General features: G+C 38.7%; 1 protein-coding gene across 1 annotated transcript in view; it reads right to left on the reverse strand.

Moving 5' to 3' along the window:
• Positions 1-963: 963 nt before the first annotated feature.
• Positions 964-16,483, reverse strand: part of htra3b (HtrA serine peptidase 3b) — a 29,986-nt gene continuing 14,466 nt past the window's right edge. The window contains exons 5-10 of the mRNA XM_023263621.3: positions 7,153-7,347; positions 6,930-6,962; positions 6,305-6,419; positions 6,160-6,217; positions 5,320-5,415; positions 964-4,646 (exon numbers count right to left, since the gene is read on the reverse strand). Coding sequence (XP_023119389.2) covers positions 4,478-4,646; positions 5,320-5,415; positions 6,160-6,217; positions 6,305-6,419; positions 6,930-6,962; positions 7,153-7,347 — 666 coding nt within the window. The 3' untranslated portion in view covers positions 964-4,477. The remainder of the gene's footprint in view (positions 4,647-5,319; positions 5,416-6,159; positions 6,218-6,304; positions 6,420-6,929; positions 6,963-7,152; positions 7,348-16,483) is intronic.

Here is a 16,483-nt window from a genome sequence, read left to right on the forward strand (position 1 = left end):
AAAAAAAAAAAAAAAAAAAAAAAAGACCGTTTTGCCTCAACGATATTGGATAACACAGTAACACCAAGTCAAACAATCTGGACAGTTTTATGAAACAGTTCAGCCAAACCCTCTTGCTCCCATGTATTATAAACATTTGCTCACATTTTAGGATTCGTATATCTATGGTAGAAGTTTATGATAATGCAAAAAGATTTTTTGGAGGGTAAAAAAAAACAAAACAAGAAACCTGCCATGAGAATAAATATAACCTGTCTGATATATGAAAACAAATCTTCATGCAACCCATCTAGCTGTTCCTTAAAGCATCACTAAGACTTGTACAAGACCAGAGCCATAGTTTCCTTTCAAAACACTGACATCATCAAACTATTTTCTCTGAATATGAGGTTTTAATCAAATCTTCTTGCTCTTTCAGTGAGGCAAGACCTGGTACACACAGTGAATAGTTTAAGGCTAAATTAAGAGTCAAAAAGTTGAAGACTGTGCACTTGGTAACACCAAAGTATTTGGGTTTGAACACACTGACTGGAGTTGACCTCAGTTTTTCTAAAAATGTCTAAAAACCCCCATGAAAGACTGCCCACTGGTTTAAAAATAAACTCATGACCTGTCAAGTGCTGAGAAGGAAAGAGTGATTATGGCTGAAAACGATTAATGTCTGTCTGCAGTGGTTTTATCACTGAACCCCAAAAAGAGTTTCCTCTGTGTTGTTTCATTGCATTCCTGCATGTAAGACCTGTTTCCTCTCAGGAATGTTTATGGCTGGCTATGAGGCGAGAGCAGGCTTGTTTCCACACAGTTGGGTATTGTACTACTGCACTGTAAAATATCTCCTAAATGCTTCCGCCAAAAAATTTCCCATGAGTAATTGACCTAGATTTGAAGGAGAGAAAGTGCAGACAGACTTCTATATGATAATGTATTTCTATGTCAAGACATTACAGAAGTAATAAAGCGAAGTTAAAGTTTGAATGTTTTTATTTGGTGGAAAAAGGTACCTCCAAAGACTGATGCAGAATGTTGCTTTGGTGTCAGCTTACATGTAAACATTTGGTTTTGATGAAGTCTCTTCATACTAAAAGCACAAACAGTGACAAACCAGAGCAGCAGCAGTGATGAAACTACAGAAAAAAACACTCACATTTAGTGTTCTTCATTGCCACAGAGTTTGTCAACACACATTTTGTTCACATTTTTAATGGAATTACAACTTACAGCATTAAAAACGTATGCCATCCATAAACCAAAGATAAGCTACTGATGCTGAACAAAGACTTTGACATTAATACTAGATTCATTTACACTGGAAGTTTATTGTACTGCTTATAAAAACAGGCTCATCAAAAGTGTTACTTTTTTTTACACATACACCACTGTTCAAAAGTTTGGGGTCACTTAGAAATGTTCTTATTTTTAAAAGAAAAGCATGTTTTTTCCAATTAAGATAACATTAAATGAATGATAAATCCAGTGTAGACATTGTTAATGTGGTAAATGACTATTCTAGCTGTAAATGGCTGCATTTTAATGGAATATGTACATAGGAGTACAGAGGCCTATTTCTAGCAACCATCACTCCTGTGTTCTAATGCTACATTGTGTTAGCTAATCATGTTGAAAGGCTAATTGATGATTAGCAAACCTTTGTGCAATTATGTTAGCACATGAATAAAAGTGTGACTTTTCCTGGAAATCATGAAATTGCCTGGGTGACCCCAAACTTTTGAATGGTAGTGCATAATTTCGTCACCTTATTTTCAATTTTAAATACAATTTGATGCAAACCATCACTTTATGACATAATAAAAAGCTGATCATTCTGCGGTCGTTTTCCCATTGTGTTTATTGTTGAGGCTGTGAAGCTAAATCACTGTTTTTCAGCTGGTGGAATCATGGAGGTCTGCTGGAAAATGAGATGTGCCAATGTGGACTACTGGAATTCATGAGGGTAAATGTCATTGCTGTTTTTAAGTACATGGGTCATAACTACTGGATGTGTAAATAGGCAACTTTTTACAAACACATTTGCTTTATTAGTTTTATGTGATGGTGATATGTGAATGTTGTTTACGGTTTATTCTTCTGCCTCCAAGTGGCTAAAAATCAGTAAGTGCTGCTTTAGTGTCAGCGGATATTAAGGTTAACAAGCTGAAAAACCAATGGCGAAAAGGTCAGTTATCAGAAGACGACTTTCACGAATCAAGTTGGATGCAATGTTTATATCAGAAAACGGTTGGGTTTTTTAAACCATTTTTGGCAACAATGGGAAGGACCTTAAATATAGCTGCCGGAGAGCTTACTCAGAAAGGTTCATTATACAGTATCATGCTCTCTGTGCACCTTGTGAATGGATTTCAACAAATCAGCTTATCAAAAGCAGATACACCTTTGCACAGTACATTTAACACAAATAAAATATTGAGGCTTTTATATTGTAAAGTCTAACATTCTGATTGCATAGTGGGAAATGTGCTCAGGTCAGGGTCGGCACTTGGTTCAGAGGCTATGTCCCATTTAATGCATCATGAAAGAATCAACCCACAAAAAGCTAAAAGATTAACCTTCACCTTCTGTCCAGATGAGACATTTCACAGCAAAGTCATCATCGAATAGTCACAAATTCATGTTTCTGCAGCAATAAAGAGCTGAGTTTATGAGAGACACTGAGGGCCCCTTTTTGTCAAAACTGTGATGAATACTCATGTATAGTCATCATGCCTTAAGTATTTTGGTCTAATTTCAATCTGCAAGTATTTGTTCATGTAAATTACCTGAACTCAATACAGAGCTCAGCATTTGATTGGAAATGTGAAGAGAAAGCTAGTCCTGACTCCTTCCAAGCAGGGAGTGAGTCAGTACTGCAGGAGACATATTAACTGACTGCATGGAACAATTCAGTCTCACTGGGATTCAGTTAGGTCTGCATCCCTTGTTTTTCTGTCTCAGCCACTGAGATAGATGGGATTAGACATAAGAACACATCATTTTTCTAGTACTGCCTGTGCTGTGACAATGGTGTTGTCTAAACATGTCCAACAAAAAAAAAAAAAATGTTAATACCTGTTGCTTACTGCCAGTGTAAGCAGCGTGAAAGCAACGACAATGAAAAATACTGCTGCCAGAGAAACTAATGAGAACATGTTGATGTGATAGAGAAGGACAGGATTTGACAAATCATATAAATTTTGGTAACAGCCCATAATTCCAGACAAAGCCTCCTTGAAGGCACTTACAGTGTTGTCCTCAGCTGTACCTGTGTACAGATGTAGTTTTTTTAAAGAATGAAAATTAAAGACTTAAGTCCAAATCTTGTCAATCCCTATGTCAACTGGACATGCTGGTCAGATTCAGAAAGTTGCAAAAATTGTAGGGCAATGTTAACCCCCGAATCAAATATGGAAAAGATGTTCAGAAAATCAGTTTTAGATGCTGCTTGATGATCTGACAGGCACTTTGCTGGAAGCCTTCTGAATAGCCACTAAAGTGTGAACACCAACTGTGAACTCAGGTAAGTTCAAGGATATCCAAGTTTGTAAGTATAGATTGTGACATGGTGTCTGTGCATTAAACCTTTGACAAATCATCAACTAAGCCAAGAAGATCTTCCTCTGTAAAAATATTTTAGATTACCATTTTTGTATGATGTTGCATTTAGTGATGCATTCAGGATGCAGGATTCTGGATCTCTGAAGTCTTCACCCTGTCTGTCAGGCTGAGTGTAGTTTTATGAAGGAAACTAATGTTGGCTGCTTATACTTCACTACCCAAAGCACAAGACCAAAATGAGGTTTTGAATGTAGACTGTGCTATGTGACCACTGTATTTTGAACACCATTTTCACCAAAAAAGCCCTCATGCCAAGCCTTGAAGGACGGATTGACAGCTAGTCAAGAATGACAGAGAATGGTAATTTGGAGCAAGGCTCAGATCACAGGGTGGACATGTGGATGCTGCCTTGTGAAGCCAGCAGGGTGAATCTAATGGTAATGTATGAATTGTGCGCTTATCAACTTTGCTTTTGTCTTGTAATTTTCAGGATGTACATCATTGGATGCTGTCTAGCAGGCATTACTGCTCAAAATATATGGAAGTACTTACAATAAATGTGTCTACTTACTGAAAAATATATAATCAAAGTGATAAAATCAAGTATTTAATATACATTGAAGGGGTTTGGGTGTATGCAGTTCAGTAGGGTGTAAGGTTTGTGCACCTGTTCCAATGCTGAGCTGGTTTAAGCAGGGTCGAGGCACGGCTGTAAATCCTTGAATTCCTTTGCACCATGTCAGTTGTGGTCTCCTTTCACTTTGACACAATCAAGTTAACAGCCAGGTATTAGAAGTTAGTATCAGAAGATGAATGCACCAACTGTCAACGCTGCTTCACTGTTGCAGAGTTTCTGCCAAGTTCTTTCCAAAAAAAGTATGGCCTGAGATGTTGTTCTAACTCTGCATGAGAGCTGTGCTTCCAATGTCTACTGCATAATAATATCAGGTTCGATATTAAAGAGCAGGTCATCATTGTCCCTCCTGACTTCCAGCAGCAGGGCTGTTTCCTCCTGCAGTGCTCCTTGTAGGTCAGCTGTGGTCATCAACGGTCTACCATTCAGTTTCACAATAATGTCCCCATCTTTGATACCGCCTCTAGAGAGAGAGAAATAGAAAAATACCAGGGTTGTTGTACATATACACTGCCTGGCCAAAAAAAAGTCACCACTTGGATTTAACTAAGCAAATAGGTGAGAGCCTTCCATTGGATAATTACTGCATCAAGCAAAGAAAACAACTAAGGAGTTGTCTGAAACTACTACTACGACTACGTGAATATACTGAATGACCAGGTCTTTCCATCAGTGGAGTTTTTCTTCGCTGATGGCATGGGCATGTTCCAAGATGATGATGCCAGGAGTCATGGGGCTCACATTGTGAATGAATGGATCAGGGAGCATGAAACAACATTTTCACACATAGATTGTCCTCCACAGAGTCCAGAACTCAGCCCCATTGACAACCTTTGTGATATGCTGGAGAAGACTTTGTGCAGTGGTCCGACTCTCCCATCATTAATATAAGATCCTGGTATAAAATGAGTGCATCTCTGGACAGAAATAAAATGTTGTGACATTGCAGAAGCTTATCGAAACAATGCCACAGCGAATGAGTGCCATACTGAAAGCTAAAGCCAGTCCAACAAAATATGAGAGTGTGCAACTTTTTTTTGGCTAGGCAGTGTAGCATTCACTCTGATTCAGACACGAGTACTGTTTTTGTTTGAAAAATGAATTTAAAATAAAATACATAAATAAATTAAACTTACTTCTGTGCAGGAGAGTGAGGAACAACCTCATGGACATAAATCCCGGTAGTAACATTGGGGAAGTCTGGGTTTTGTTGTTTTAGCTCTTCAATTAACCTGAAACACATACACACACATTTTAAAAAATCCATTATCTAACTAAACTCATTAACATATCTGATGAAGTTGCGTTTTCCAAAACAGAGACATGAATAAAACAAGAAAAGCACTCAGAGAGCACAGTACTCTACCAAGACTGCTCAGTCGTTGTATCATTTCTGACGGATGAAATCTTTAATAAAATATGACCTTGCGCTGAGCACACGCGTGTGTTATGCATGTGTACATTACGTATAGATACCGAATCATGTGACCTAGATATGTAGAGGGGGGCAGGAATTGATGGGACTCAGAAACACCCCCACAATTTAATCAATTGTTCCTTGTATCATTTCCAACGGATAAGTCCCAATAAGTCCACAGCAGTCAATTTGTCTCACCTGACTCTCAAAAAGGTTAATTTGTACTGGACAGGACTTGCAGTACATAGATTAGAAAAGCAAGCATATTGTTTCCACTTAGAGTGAGAAAATATTTTAGTGACATTCAAAATCTACATGGCTGCGCACTAAAATGCTGTGAGCAAATACAAATAAAAGAACACCCAAAACATGCTCTTGTGGGACTCCTTTTGCAGAGGCGGATCTCTTACTGGAGGGTTGTGTCTGTAAAATCAGCCTAGCTGTATAGTATTTGCTATAAGGGACAATTTTAAATATAAATAATAGTATTTTCTTTTTTCTATTTGTCATATATTCCATCAGCAGAGTGTTTCTCATAAGTTAAAGCATTTGCACTTACGCTGGTGTGATGGTCAACATCCTGATTCCAATGAAACGCTTCTTTATTGATCTCACATCTGAAAGAAACCCCAGGTAGTTACAGTTTATTCACACTCACAGTCCCTTGCTTAATGCTAACCTGGTGACATCACTGTCATCCTCACCTTTGTTGTGCTTGTCGAGCGAATCGTTGAGGAAGCGAGTGATCCTGTCTGAGGGAATGGCAAATGAGATTCCTGCTGCAACTTTCAGGGTGTTGATGCCAATCACCTCCCCATCCTTAAATCAGACACACAACAAAAAAAAAAAAACATCAAAACTACCATTTACATTTAGATTTTTGATTACTGAGATTTTCTTCCTCAAGTGAAATAACAGTGACAACAGCAGAACTATTCTTTCGCCAACTAACATCAAGAACAGGAGTTGAAGGACTGTGGAATGCAAACACAGTCATTGTGCAGCTGAAGGGTTTGGAAGTGGAGTGGTCCAACCAACTTTCTGTAGTTTTTGAGAAAAATGGGTTCAAAGTTTTGTGTTTTCAAGAATGGTCAAACATTCGAAGCGCCACTGTAATGCTATATTGGGTTGAGGGTTAGACCACTTTGCCACTCAAATCTATACTGTAAAATATTACAGAAATTATATAAAACTCGAATGTTTTTGTGGGTTAGACCACTCTGCTTCTAACCCCTTCAGTTCATCTTGTAGATTTTACCAAGACCCAAAAGAGAGAAACATACTTTACAGCAGTCATGAAAGTCTCTAGGTATGAAACTAAAAGCTTACCAAATTGACAAGAGGTCCTCCTGAATTCCCATACTGTGAAAAAAACATCAAAGCCATAACTGTAATGTATACGTTGCAGAAACACCTTACAATATGACATTATTACAGTTAGAAAAATAGAGCCAGACCGACTCCAGTTGTGCAGAAAAAAAAAAACCCAACTGGTCTGTTTAACAATAATTTTGCCAGAGTACACATGTTCTCTGCCTTGCTATATTCTTACATTGATAATAGCGTCTGTCTGGACATAATCCATGTCTGAGTCCCTGAGACCCAGCTCCTTTCCATCTCTCTGAGCAGTGCTGACGATACCAGTAGTGACAGTGTTCTGGAGGGCAAAAGGACTGCCAATTGCCACCACAAACTCCCCAGGCCTCAGGTCTGCACTGTGGCCCAGAAACAACACAGGGAGCATCGTCTGGGTAGAGGTGGGTTGGGGGAAAGGGTGAAACACACAAATTGAGTCAGGTTAAGTTTTAAATAACGATGTTTAATACAGGATAATTGAGCACCCATTACGGAAATACAGTCATTTACACTCACTTATTTTCAATGCCCAATTCATTGAACCTGTTTTGTTCTGTGGAAGGACTGTGTGTAAGCTGTACTCGTTATGGTAATTAACATTATTATCTAGACTGAGAAGCAGTATTACCGGCACAGTTGGAGCTGGTGAATGTAGCTTGCTCAGGAAGACAAGGTGCAACACAAGACATGTCCTTGCTGACACATATGGACCTTTAGCATTTGATTGATTTGTTCTGCTATCAACTTGCACATTTTCCATCAACAGCTTCATCAACAGATTTAGACCCAGGGTAATAAAACAATAGCCACTTAATAATAGTTGTTTAAACGTGAAAACTGATTCCTACTTTAACCAAAACAATTGTGTGCCCACAGCTCAAACACAGAGGTTGCACTTCGGGTCATAAAAGATTATTAAACTAATACACTTCCATTCAAAAGTTTGGGGTCACTTAGAAATGTCCTTATTTTTGAGAAGAAGGGTTTTTTTTCAATGAAGACAACATTAAATGAATCAGAAATCCATTCTAGACATTGTTCATGTGGTAAATGACTATTCTATCTGGAAACAGCTGATTTTTAATGGAATATCTCCATAGGGATACAGAGGAACATTTCCAGCATCCATCACTCCTGTGTTCTAATGCTACATTGTGTTAGCTAATGGTGTTGAAAGGCTCACTGATGATTAGAAAACCCTTGTGCAATTATGTTAGCACATGAATAAAAGCATGAGTTTTCATAGAAAACATGAAATTGTCTGGGTGACCCAAAACTTTTGAACGGTAGTGTATATTTTAATTTAAACCTACATATGCTTTTGATAGCTGGGATTGTGTTGGACTCTTTCCAGAGGAACACCTCTGTAGCACAACAATGGTGAGCAGGACAGAGCCATGCTAAACTATACATATATAAGGCAAAATAGGTGCACATCACATAATCCAATGTGGTGTGCAGCATTTGAAGCCTAAAATATCACTATACCACTATATGCACAGTAATATGCATAAGTATCCACAAAGAAAAGAGGGGATATAATAAAAAAAGGTTGAGGAGGCAAAGTAAAAGGGAGGCAAAGGATAGAGCTGAGTGGAAACACATGCTGAGCAGACAGATGGTGTGAGAGAAGGAATGAGCTGAAACTGCTCTGTTTAAGATTTCTTTCAGGTGGAATGCTTTGGATTATGTTTCTCACTCTTCCCTGTCTTGGTCATGATCCAGAGTTCACAGTTTTAAGGTGGAAATGTCAACCATTGGTCATGCTGGAGCCTGAGTTTACCTTAATTTAGTGATTGAAAGCAGATGTTAATATTTTTGCAATGAATTAACCACACACCATTGCCCTCGTCTCTAAAAGCAGCAATTGTGTGGCCAAATATTGCTCAAACCGAAGAACAGAAATGTTTTATCGTGAAAATCCCCAAGTTTCCCAAGTGACTTTGGGTGAAATATGTATGAACTGATTCATGAGGCATCTAGAATGTTTCTAGTTGATAGACTATAGCAGTTATAAACATATGTTTAGGATCTACAAACAGTTTCCATGAATTGCTGAAGCAAGATGCTGAGCAACACATAGGTTATCATCATAGTTATAATTATAGGCCCCTTATTTAAGCAAATGTCACTAAAAAGGTAATGCAATCTGATCTGTGTATGTGTCCTAAACCTAAATAAATATTATTCAGTGCTCAAGGAATGGCCAGAGCCTGACTCGACCACTTGACTATAAACTGTGTCCTTCAACTGGCAAACAAAGAGTCTGCTAGTTGTCCTTCCTTAAGATGTGTCCAAAAAATGTTGCTTGCCGTTTCCTAATTTTGTTCAGTAGTGTATAATTTGTGTTTAAAAACACTAAACACAAATTATACACTACTGAACAAAATTAGGAAACGGCAAGCAACATTTTTTGGACACATCTTAAGGAAGGAGACCCTGGAATATATTGTCACAACTGGAAAAATTAATGGGAAGAGAAGACGAGGCAGACAGAGAATGAAAATGATAGATGGGCTTACATCATGGCTACACATGAAACGGGCAACAGTCACAATTCAGAGAGCAAAAGATCGGAGGAGCTGGAGAGAAATGATCGCCTACGCTGAATGGCACGGCACTTGATTGATTGAGTTGTCCTCAAAGGAGAAACCAGTGTAGAGCTTCCTCATTAAAGAATTTTGCAAGGTTCAACACAGCTGCTTCTCCTACCACTACAGTATAATGGCTGACACACATTAAGTCATTCGTATGATCACGGAAGGTCAAGGAGCTGTGGCCTGGAATCCTCTAAAATGTGGGTGGTATCGTCCACAGGTCACAATGGTTCCCTGACACTGGGTGCCTGGAGGGGAGTGATATATACAGGTGGTTTGAGTTAGCATATATTTCTCTCAAGACAGTATGAGCTCCTCTTTGATTCCCGATGTGTGTGTGCTGAATAATGTGTTCCACCACAGGACTCAGACTGTCAGTTCTTTGAATGGGACCATACAGACTGTATGAACTACCTTCACCTCATTCCATCCAGACTGACAAATGACCGCACATCTAGATCTTCCTCTGACTTCACGTCAAACTTCTGCAGCATTAGCATGAGCTGAAGAGGGATGTGTGGAACAGAGTTCAGACTCGTGTCCTGGATGGCTAGTCTAAATTTCTTCTCAAGCTTGTTTGAGGATATTTACATTGAGGTGGAGGATTGTTTTTTAATACTACCTTATTTAATTGCTTTTCAGAGCTGTATTAAGTTACTGCTGAAGTAAACTTTCAGGGTTGTCTCAGTGTCACACTAAAACCTTTCCACTAGCAAACCAGTGAGATGCTTTATTGAGAAAATATTCTAAGAGTTGCATAATATACACTACCGTTCAAAGGAGTGGGGTCACTTAGAAATGTCTTCATTGTCTTCAAGCAAATTAATCAGAAATCCAGTCCAGAAATTGTTACTGTGGTAAATGACTATTCTGTTAACATGGAAATGGCTGATTTTTAATGGAATATCTCCATAGAGGTACAGAGGAACATTTCCAGCAACCATCACTCCTGTGTTCTAATGCTACATTGTGTTAGCTAATGGTGTTGAAAGGCTAATTTATGATTAGAGAACCCTTGTGCAATTATGTTAGCACATGAATTGATGAATGCATTAACATTACATTTGTTCAGACAGAGCAGAAGTACCCAGATATAGTTCAGAGTACAAATTACATGCATGTGTCTGGTTTTCATATGCATGAGACTAATTATACACCATAGTGGAAGTAAAATTGTACAAGAATAAAAAAAAAAAATACAATACAAGAAGTATAGGAATGCACTTGGGTCCATAACATGGAGAAGTGACATCATATGTGGTTGCCAGGTTTGCAGAGGGAGGCATGTCAAGAACTACTAAAATGAAACTCCCTGCATATCTAGTAACCACACAACTAATAGTTGTGCAGAAAGGTTTCCTTACGGTAATGTGACCAGGGTGGCAGTATTTGTTATCAATAAAATCAGTGTGCCCTTTGCCTGTTTACTTGGTACTCAGATTGATTCCTGTCTGCTTACACCATCTGAAAGCAGTCGATGGTGATGACGGGATCCAGAGTGTTTTCTGTTAGGTGTGTCGGTAAAGCATTTAACACTATACTCTTGGAATTTGCTCCTATCGACCTTGACGATGTTATTATGTAGCCTAAAACTAACTGTGGATGGGGTGCAGGAAGCAAACCCCATTCCGAGGAATTTGCAAGACCAAAAAAAAAAAAAACCCCCAAAAACTTTAATCTTTTAAAATATGATGAAAAAAGCTTTCTGTATAAATAACACATGCTGAAAACACAAGGCGACAGTATCAGTTCACGAAATCAGCACAGTGCTACAGCTTCAGCTGGGAATTTGCGTAAGAGCAACACAATAAGACTATCCTCCATAAATCCCTGATCTAGATGAGCTGGATGTATTTGGTGTCATCCCAGGGGAGGTTTAGAGTCTGACTATGGTCCAGCTTCCCACCCACTGTGAACCTGGACACATGACACACTCTGTGAACACACAGCGAGTCTGAGACTGTGATAAAACGCCCATCTAAATACTCATTACCCTGCTGGAGTTTTGCTAGAATAAGGAGTGCTAATGGAGGCAACAAGAATGTTGGATGAAAGCCACCCTGTGGAGTCTTTATTCTAAACAGACGTTGTTTTGTTTACATCCAATGTTTCCCACCAAAATTCATTACATGTATTCTTAAGGTAAAACAGACAAGTGGGTCAGTGTTGCTCCACTGTCTTAGATTTAGTTCAGAGTTGACTTTTTGTTATTTGAGATCCACAACTATGTTCTGTAACATATTTTGGTTGCATTTCATGTTTTATTAAGACCTGTGAATGTTTGTATATACATACTCCAAAAATGTCTTACATGGGAAACCATTTAAATAATAAATAGTTTTTTGCTATTTTGACATGCAAAAATGTTCATGAGGACTCATTCAAATGACCATAAAAACTAGAGTGCATAGGCCTATATATTGTCATTATATGGGCAAAGTTATAACAACAGACTTGGCAATGTGTTCTATTGTACATTATGGTTTTCCCATCTAGTTACTCACTTCAGTTGTGCACCAGATGTGTGATTCATGCACATCTGGTTAGAAAGTTGTAGCTGCATGCCACGTGGAGAGATGAAACTGTTTGACATTTGGGAAGGCAGGATTGCATCCTCAAGAGTGCCTTTGTAAAAACTTTGAGCTTACCACTTTAATGAAGGGAACTTTTGGTTTTCACTTCAAGAAACAGAGGTTACTTTGACTCTGTGTAAGTTGCTATGGTAACTCTGAAACTAACTTGTTCTCTGGCAGCTTTTCTTCAACAAAACACGAGTCTGTCTCCTAGAGCTTATGACACAAATGGACTCAATTTAGTTTGAAAATGGGCTTTAGACAGCCATGTTTTAATAGCATTTCTTTACTATGGCTACATTTAGTACATGCTGAAATACAGTTATTAGAAGCTGTTGAGCAAGATTAATAAATGTGGTATAGACATAAAAAAAACACCCCCAGCAAATCACCAAAATACCCAACACTAGGTCAGACTGTGAGATTACAATCACAAGTCAGTAAACAAACTTTTGTGTCATCTGTTTGATGATTGCCACTAGCACTTTGTTCCCATCAGGCAACAGCTAAATGAATGTGTTTAGAATTAATGCTATTGTAACATACAATCAAATTCCAGCACTTTAAGATCCTTTAAGGAAATTCCAGTATGCTAGAAGATAAATGAGTCCGGTTCTCTTACTGCTAGTGATATGTTTCTAAAGACAGGTATTTTGCCACACATTCATGTTCCCAGCTTCAGTAGTTTAGAATGGAGGCTCTGCTCTTTATTTACCTTAGTTAGGTCATTCCTAATCATACAGTTTTTCTTCTTCCTTTACTACAACTGCCCTTGCAAAGTATGTATTTTTGTATGCATACTGCATACAACTAAGACAAACTACACTGTCATATTATTGAACCTTAGGCTTTGACCATCTTGTTCAAATATAAAATGTGAAGTCACCTGTTTGTGCGCTTTCTGTGGCTCAAGCTCGTTACTCAAGTGTGACACTGTGACTAAAAATGGATTGTGAGTAAAAATGACCAGAAAATCATGCTAGCTTGCAAACTGCAACACAAGACCAGATGTAGGATGTTGTATGTTGTGTACGTACTTGTCTATTAACCCTGTAAAACCCACTGCATAAGTGATGCGGCTTATAGTCTGGATCCACAGATTTGTTGAAGATTGAGGTAGCGGCACGGCATCACTGTAACTATGACAACAAGTGAAGGCTTTGTCAGCTGCTGCTGACGATCACATGATTGCAATCCTACGATAAATTGACCACTGTGGATTTATCGGGATTTAGCCATCGGAAATCATACAACGACTGAGCAGTCTTGGTGGAGTACTGCGCTCTCTGAGTGCTTTTCTTATTTGTTCATAATTTTGTTAGATACATTTTTATTTATTCTATATCCATTATATATAATAATATAAACTTGAATAAGAAACCTCAATCTAATCAACATTTACACAAAGGGATTATGATATTAATAAGCCGATTAATTACACATTCTTACTGTCCAGCTGTTTCAGATTTCCTTCCTGATGTTGGCTGCAGCAGCTGTGCTGGTTTTATCCTTTATCATAACTAGGGTTGTCAAGGTTAACCGGTTTTACAATAACCACGATTATAAATAGATATTCGTCACATTTTTCACAACCACGATTATCCGTAGAAAAGCCTCGCGAGAGGTGCAATGCAAGACGCGTGAGCTGCGCTGAGTGGAGAGTGGAGAGAGAGTGGCTGCTTGGCCTGTGCGCGCGCTCCTGTCTAATCGGCATCAGTGCGTGCGCGCACACACACACACACACACACACACACACACACACACACACACACACACACACACACACACACACACACACACACACACAGAGAGAGACAGAGAGAGAATTATATGATCAGTTATGACAGAGTCTTTACTCGAAGTGTCCCTAATATTGTGGCCGCTGTGCGCAATGAGGTTGCCAAGATGGGACTGTCCGCCGCACGCGCGGTAACTGTCGGTTCCGAAGTCAGCGGTCCGGCGGCCGGGCCGCCCCGAGGACCCCCCGTGCCCCGAGTTTCCTCCCGGAGCCAAAACAACGGGCGGGTCGGGAGCTCCGGTTCCCTCCTGCGCTCCCGTTCCCCGCCCGTCGCAGCCGGGCTGCTTTCCTGCGTCCGCAGGCGAGGGGAAGGCGGCGGGCCGCGGCGGGTGGGGAAAGGGAGCGCAGGAGGGAACCGGAGCTCCCGACCCGCCGGTTATTTTGGCTCCGGAAGCCCGTGCCCTCCTCCGAAGATGCTGTCGGCCCGGTCCCCTCAGCAGGGAGTGTGGTCCGGGAAGCCCCGCTGCCCGCTGACAGTGGTAGTGGAGGAGACAGTAACCTCCAGGACAGGGAGGCTGTCTGTCTGCCTGGACCTCCTGTCAGACTCTAGAGTTTTCCCTGGGAAATGATCCGGGTGTTTTGATTAATTGTTGTAAAATTAGTGGTGAATTGTTTATATAAACGTTTTAGTAAAAATAAATAAGACTCCCATTTATCCTTTTTTCTGTAGTTTTATTTAAAGCTTAAAATGAAGTGTTTTTAGAATCTTTAAATGTATTCTTTTTATGTCTTTTTGTTTTGTTTGATTTACATAGTAAACACTACGTTATCAACCATACATTAAATTGCAACATTCCATAATACATAAAAGTCTCAAAGAGGCACTTCACTAGAACCAATAAATACATATTGAACATAAATAAGTAGTAATTATACATCATTTACAAGATTCCCAGACTGAATAGTTGCTGTAATGTGCCTGCCAGTTTTTGTAAGCATATTTTTGTCTAAATTAAGGCAGTATTTGCTCATTTTTTTCCTACATCATATAAGCAGCAGCACTCATATATAAATAGAGCATTTAAATCCAATCCATGTGATCAGTATCAGTAATCGGCATTCAAGGATGATCGGTATCGGGGATCAGCAGCAAAAAACCTGATCGGCACATCCCTAATTATTATTAATATTATAGAGAAAACAGCACAGTTTTTAATGCCAATCTTATAATTTTATTTTGTTTTAATGATGGCAGCTAAAGAAGCCTTTAAGTTCCTCAAGTTAATGACTGTTTTGTAATGCAATTTGCACTTTTATTTACTACAAAGACGTATTGGAACAATTTATTTTATTTTATAAGAACAGTAAATGTTTAAAAGTTTAAGTATTATTAAAGAGTTTATTAAAATACAAACACTGTTTTTTTTTCTTTCATAATGTCGATAATCGTGAATAATCGTAAAATCGCAATATTTCCTTCCACAATAATCGTGGCTCAAAAAATTGAAATCGTGACAACCCTAATCATAACTAAAACTCCTCATATTGACTCATAAAATCTTTATATTTCTAATATTGTAGTTTGCTTACTCTGTCAGTAAATATGCAACAAAAATGTTTTCTGTTCTTTTCTACATCTCGCTGAGGAGGAAATGGATGTAGCTAACTTGTGAGTCAAGCCAGACAACTGTCACAACCACAATGCGTCCCTAGTTGACCTCGAAGTGACACTTCTTCATGCACAAAACAAGCGGATTTAAAATCCAAAAATACTGCTATATGACAAAAATTGTGGTCTGTAGATGGATGAGTAGAGGAAAACAGCTTGGAGCAACTCTTCAAATAAAATGAATTAAAATACCCATGGACTAGTGAACACAATTATGAACTATCAATTTTATTATTTTAATCTGTGTGGAATAAACTTTGAGCTAGTTCTTGTTGAAGGTGATCTTGCACTGTCGGTGTCACTGTCAGTTTATAGCTCATAACCACTGATCTTTTTTTCTGTATAATACATATAGCATAAATGTTGTAGCAAGATACTTTCATCGCTACTGTAGACATATGGTATGTTCCTTCCCAAAAATACTAGAATCATCCAGACATTTGTAGAGTTAGTATATAGAATATAAAGGCCAATGTTTTGAATTCATAAAAAATATTTTGTGCAATTATGCGTCTTTACATGTATCTGTTTTACTGTCAAACATTGCCAGCTACTGTAACATAACATTTCCTTTTTAAGCTGTGGTACAAAAAATACAGACAACATTTTTGGACTCTGCAGCACCCCACCCAAAGTCAGTTTAAATTAAAGGCATTATATTTAGGGCTTTTGAACAGACCCACAGAAAATGTAGATCCTGAAGTGTCCTGAGACACCAAACATGGTAGGCAGATTTATTGGGGAATGTACACAAAAAGATACACTAGACGTGTTGAATACCATAAAGAATGATTATGGCCATCAAACATACCATCTTGGGTTATATTTTTCCCCTTAAAAGCATCCTCTCCTTCCCAAGGGAGAATCTGTTGAGCTGCATAGCCACACTTTCATATGCACAAGTACTAAGGGGTTTCAATGACAGTCATTTTTACCAATTATTATCTAGA

This window comes from Amphiprion ocellaris, chromosome 23 (assembly GCF_022539595.1).
Source record: "Amphiprion ocellaris isolate individual 3 ecotype Okinawa chromosome 23, ASM2253959v1, whole genome shotgun sequence".
Lineage (NCBI taxonomy): Eukaryota > Metazoa > Chordata > Actinopteri > Pomacentridae > Amphiprion > Amphiprion ocellaris.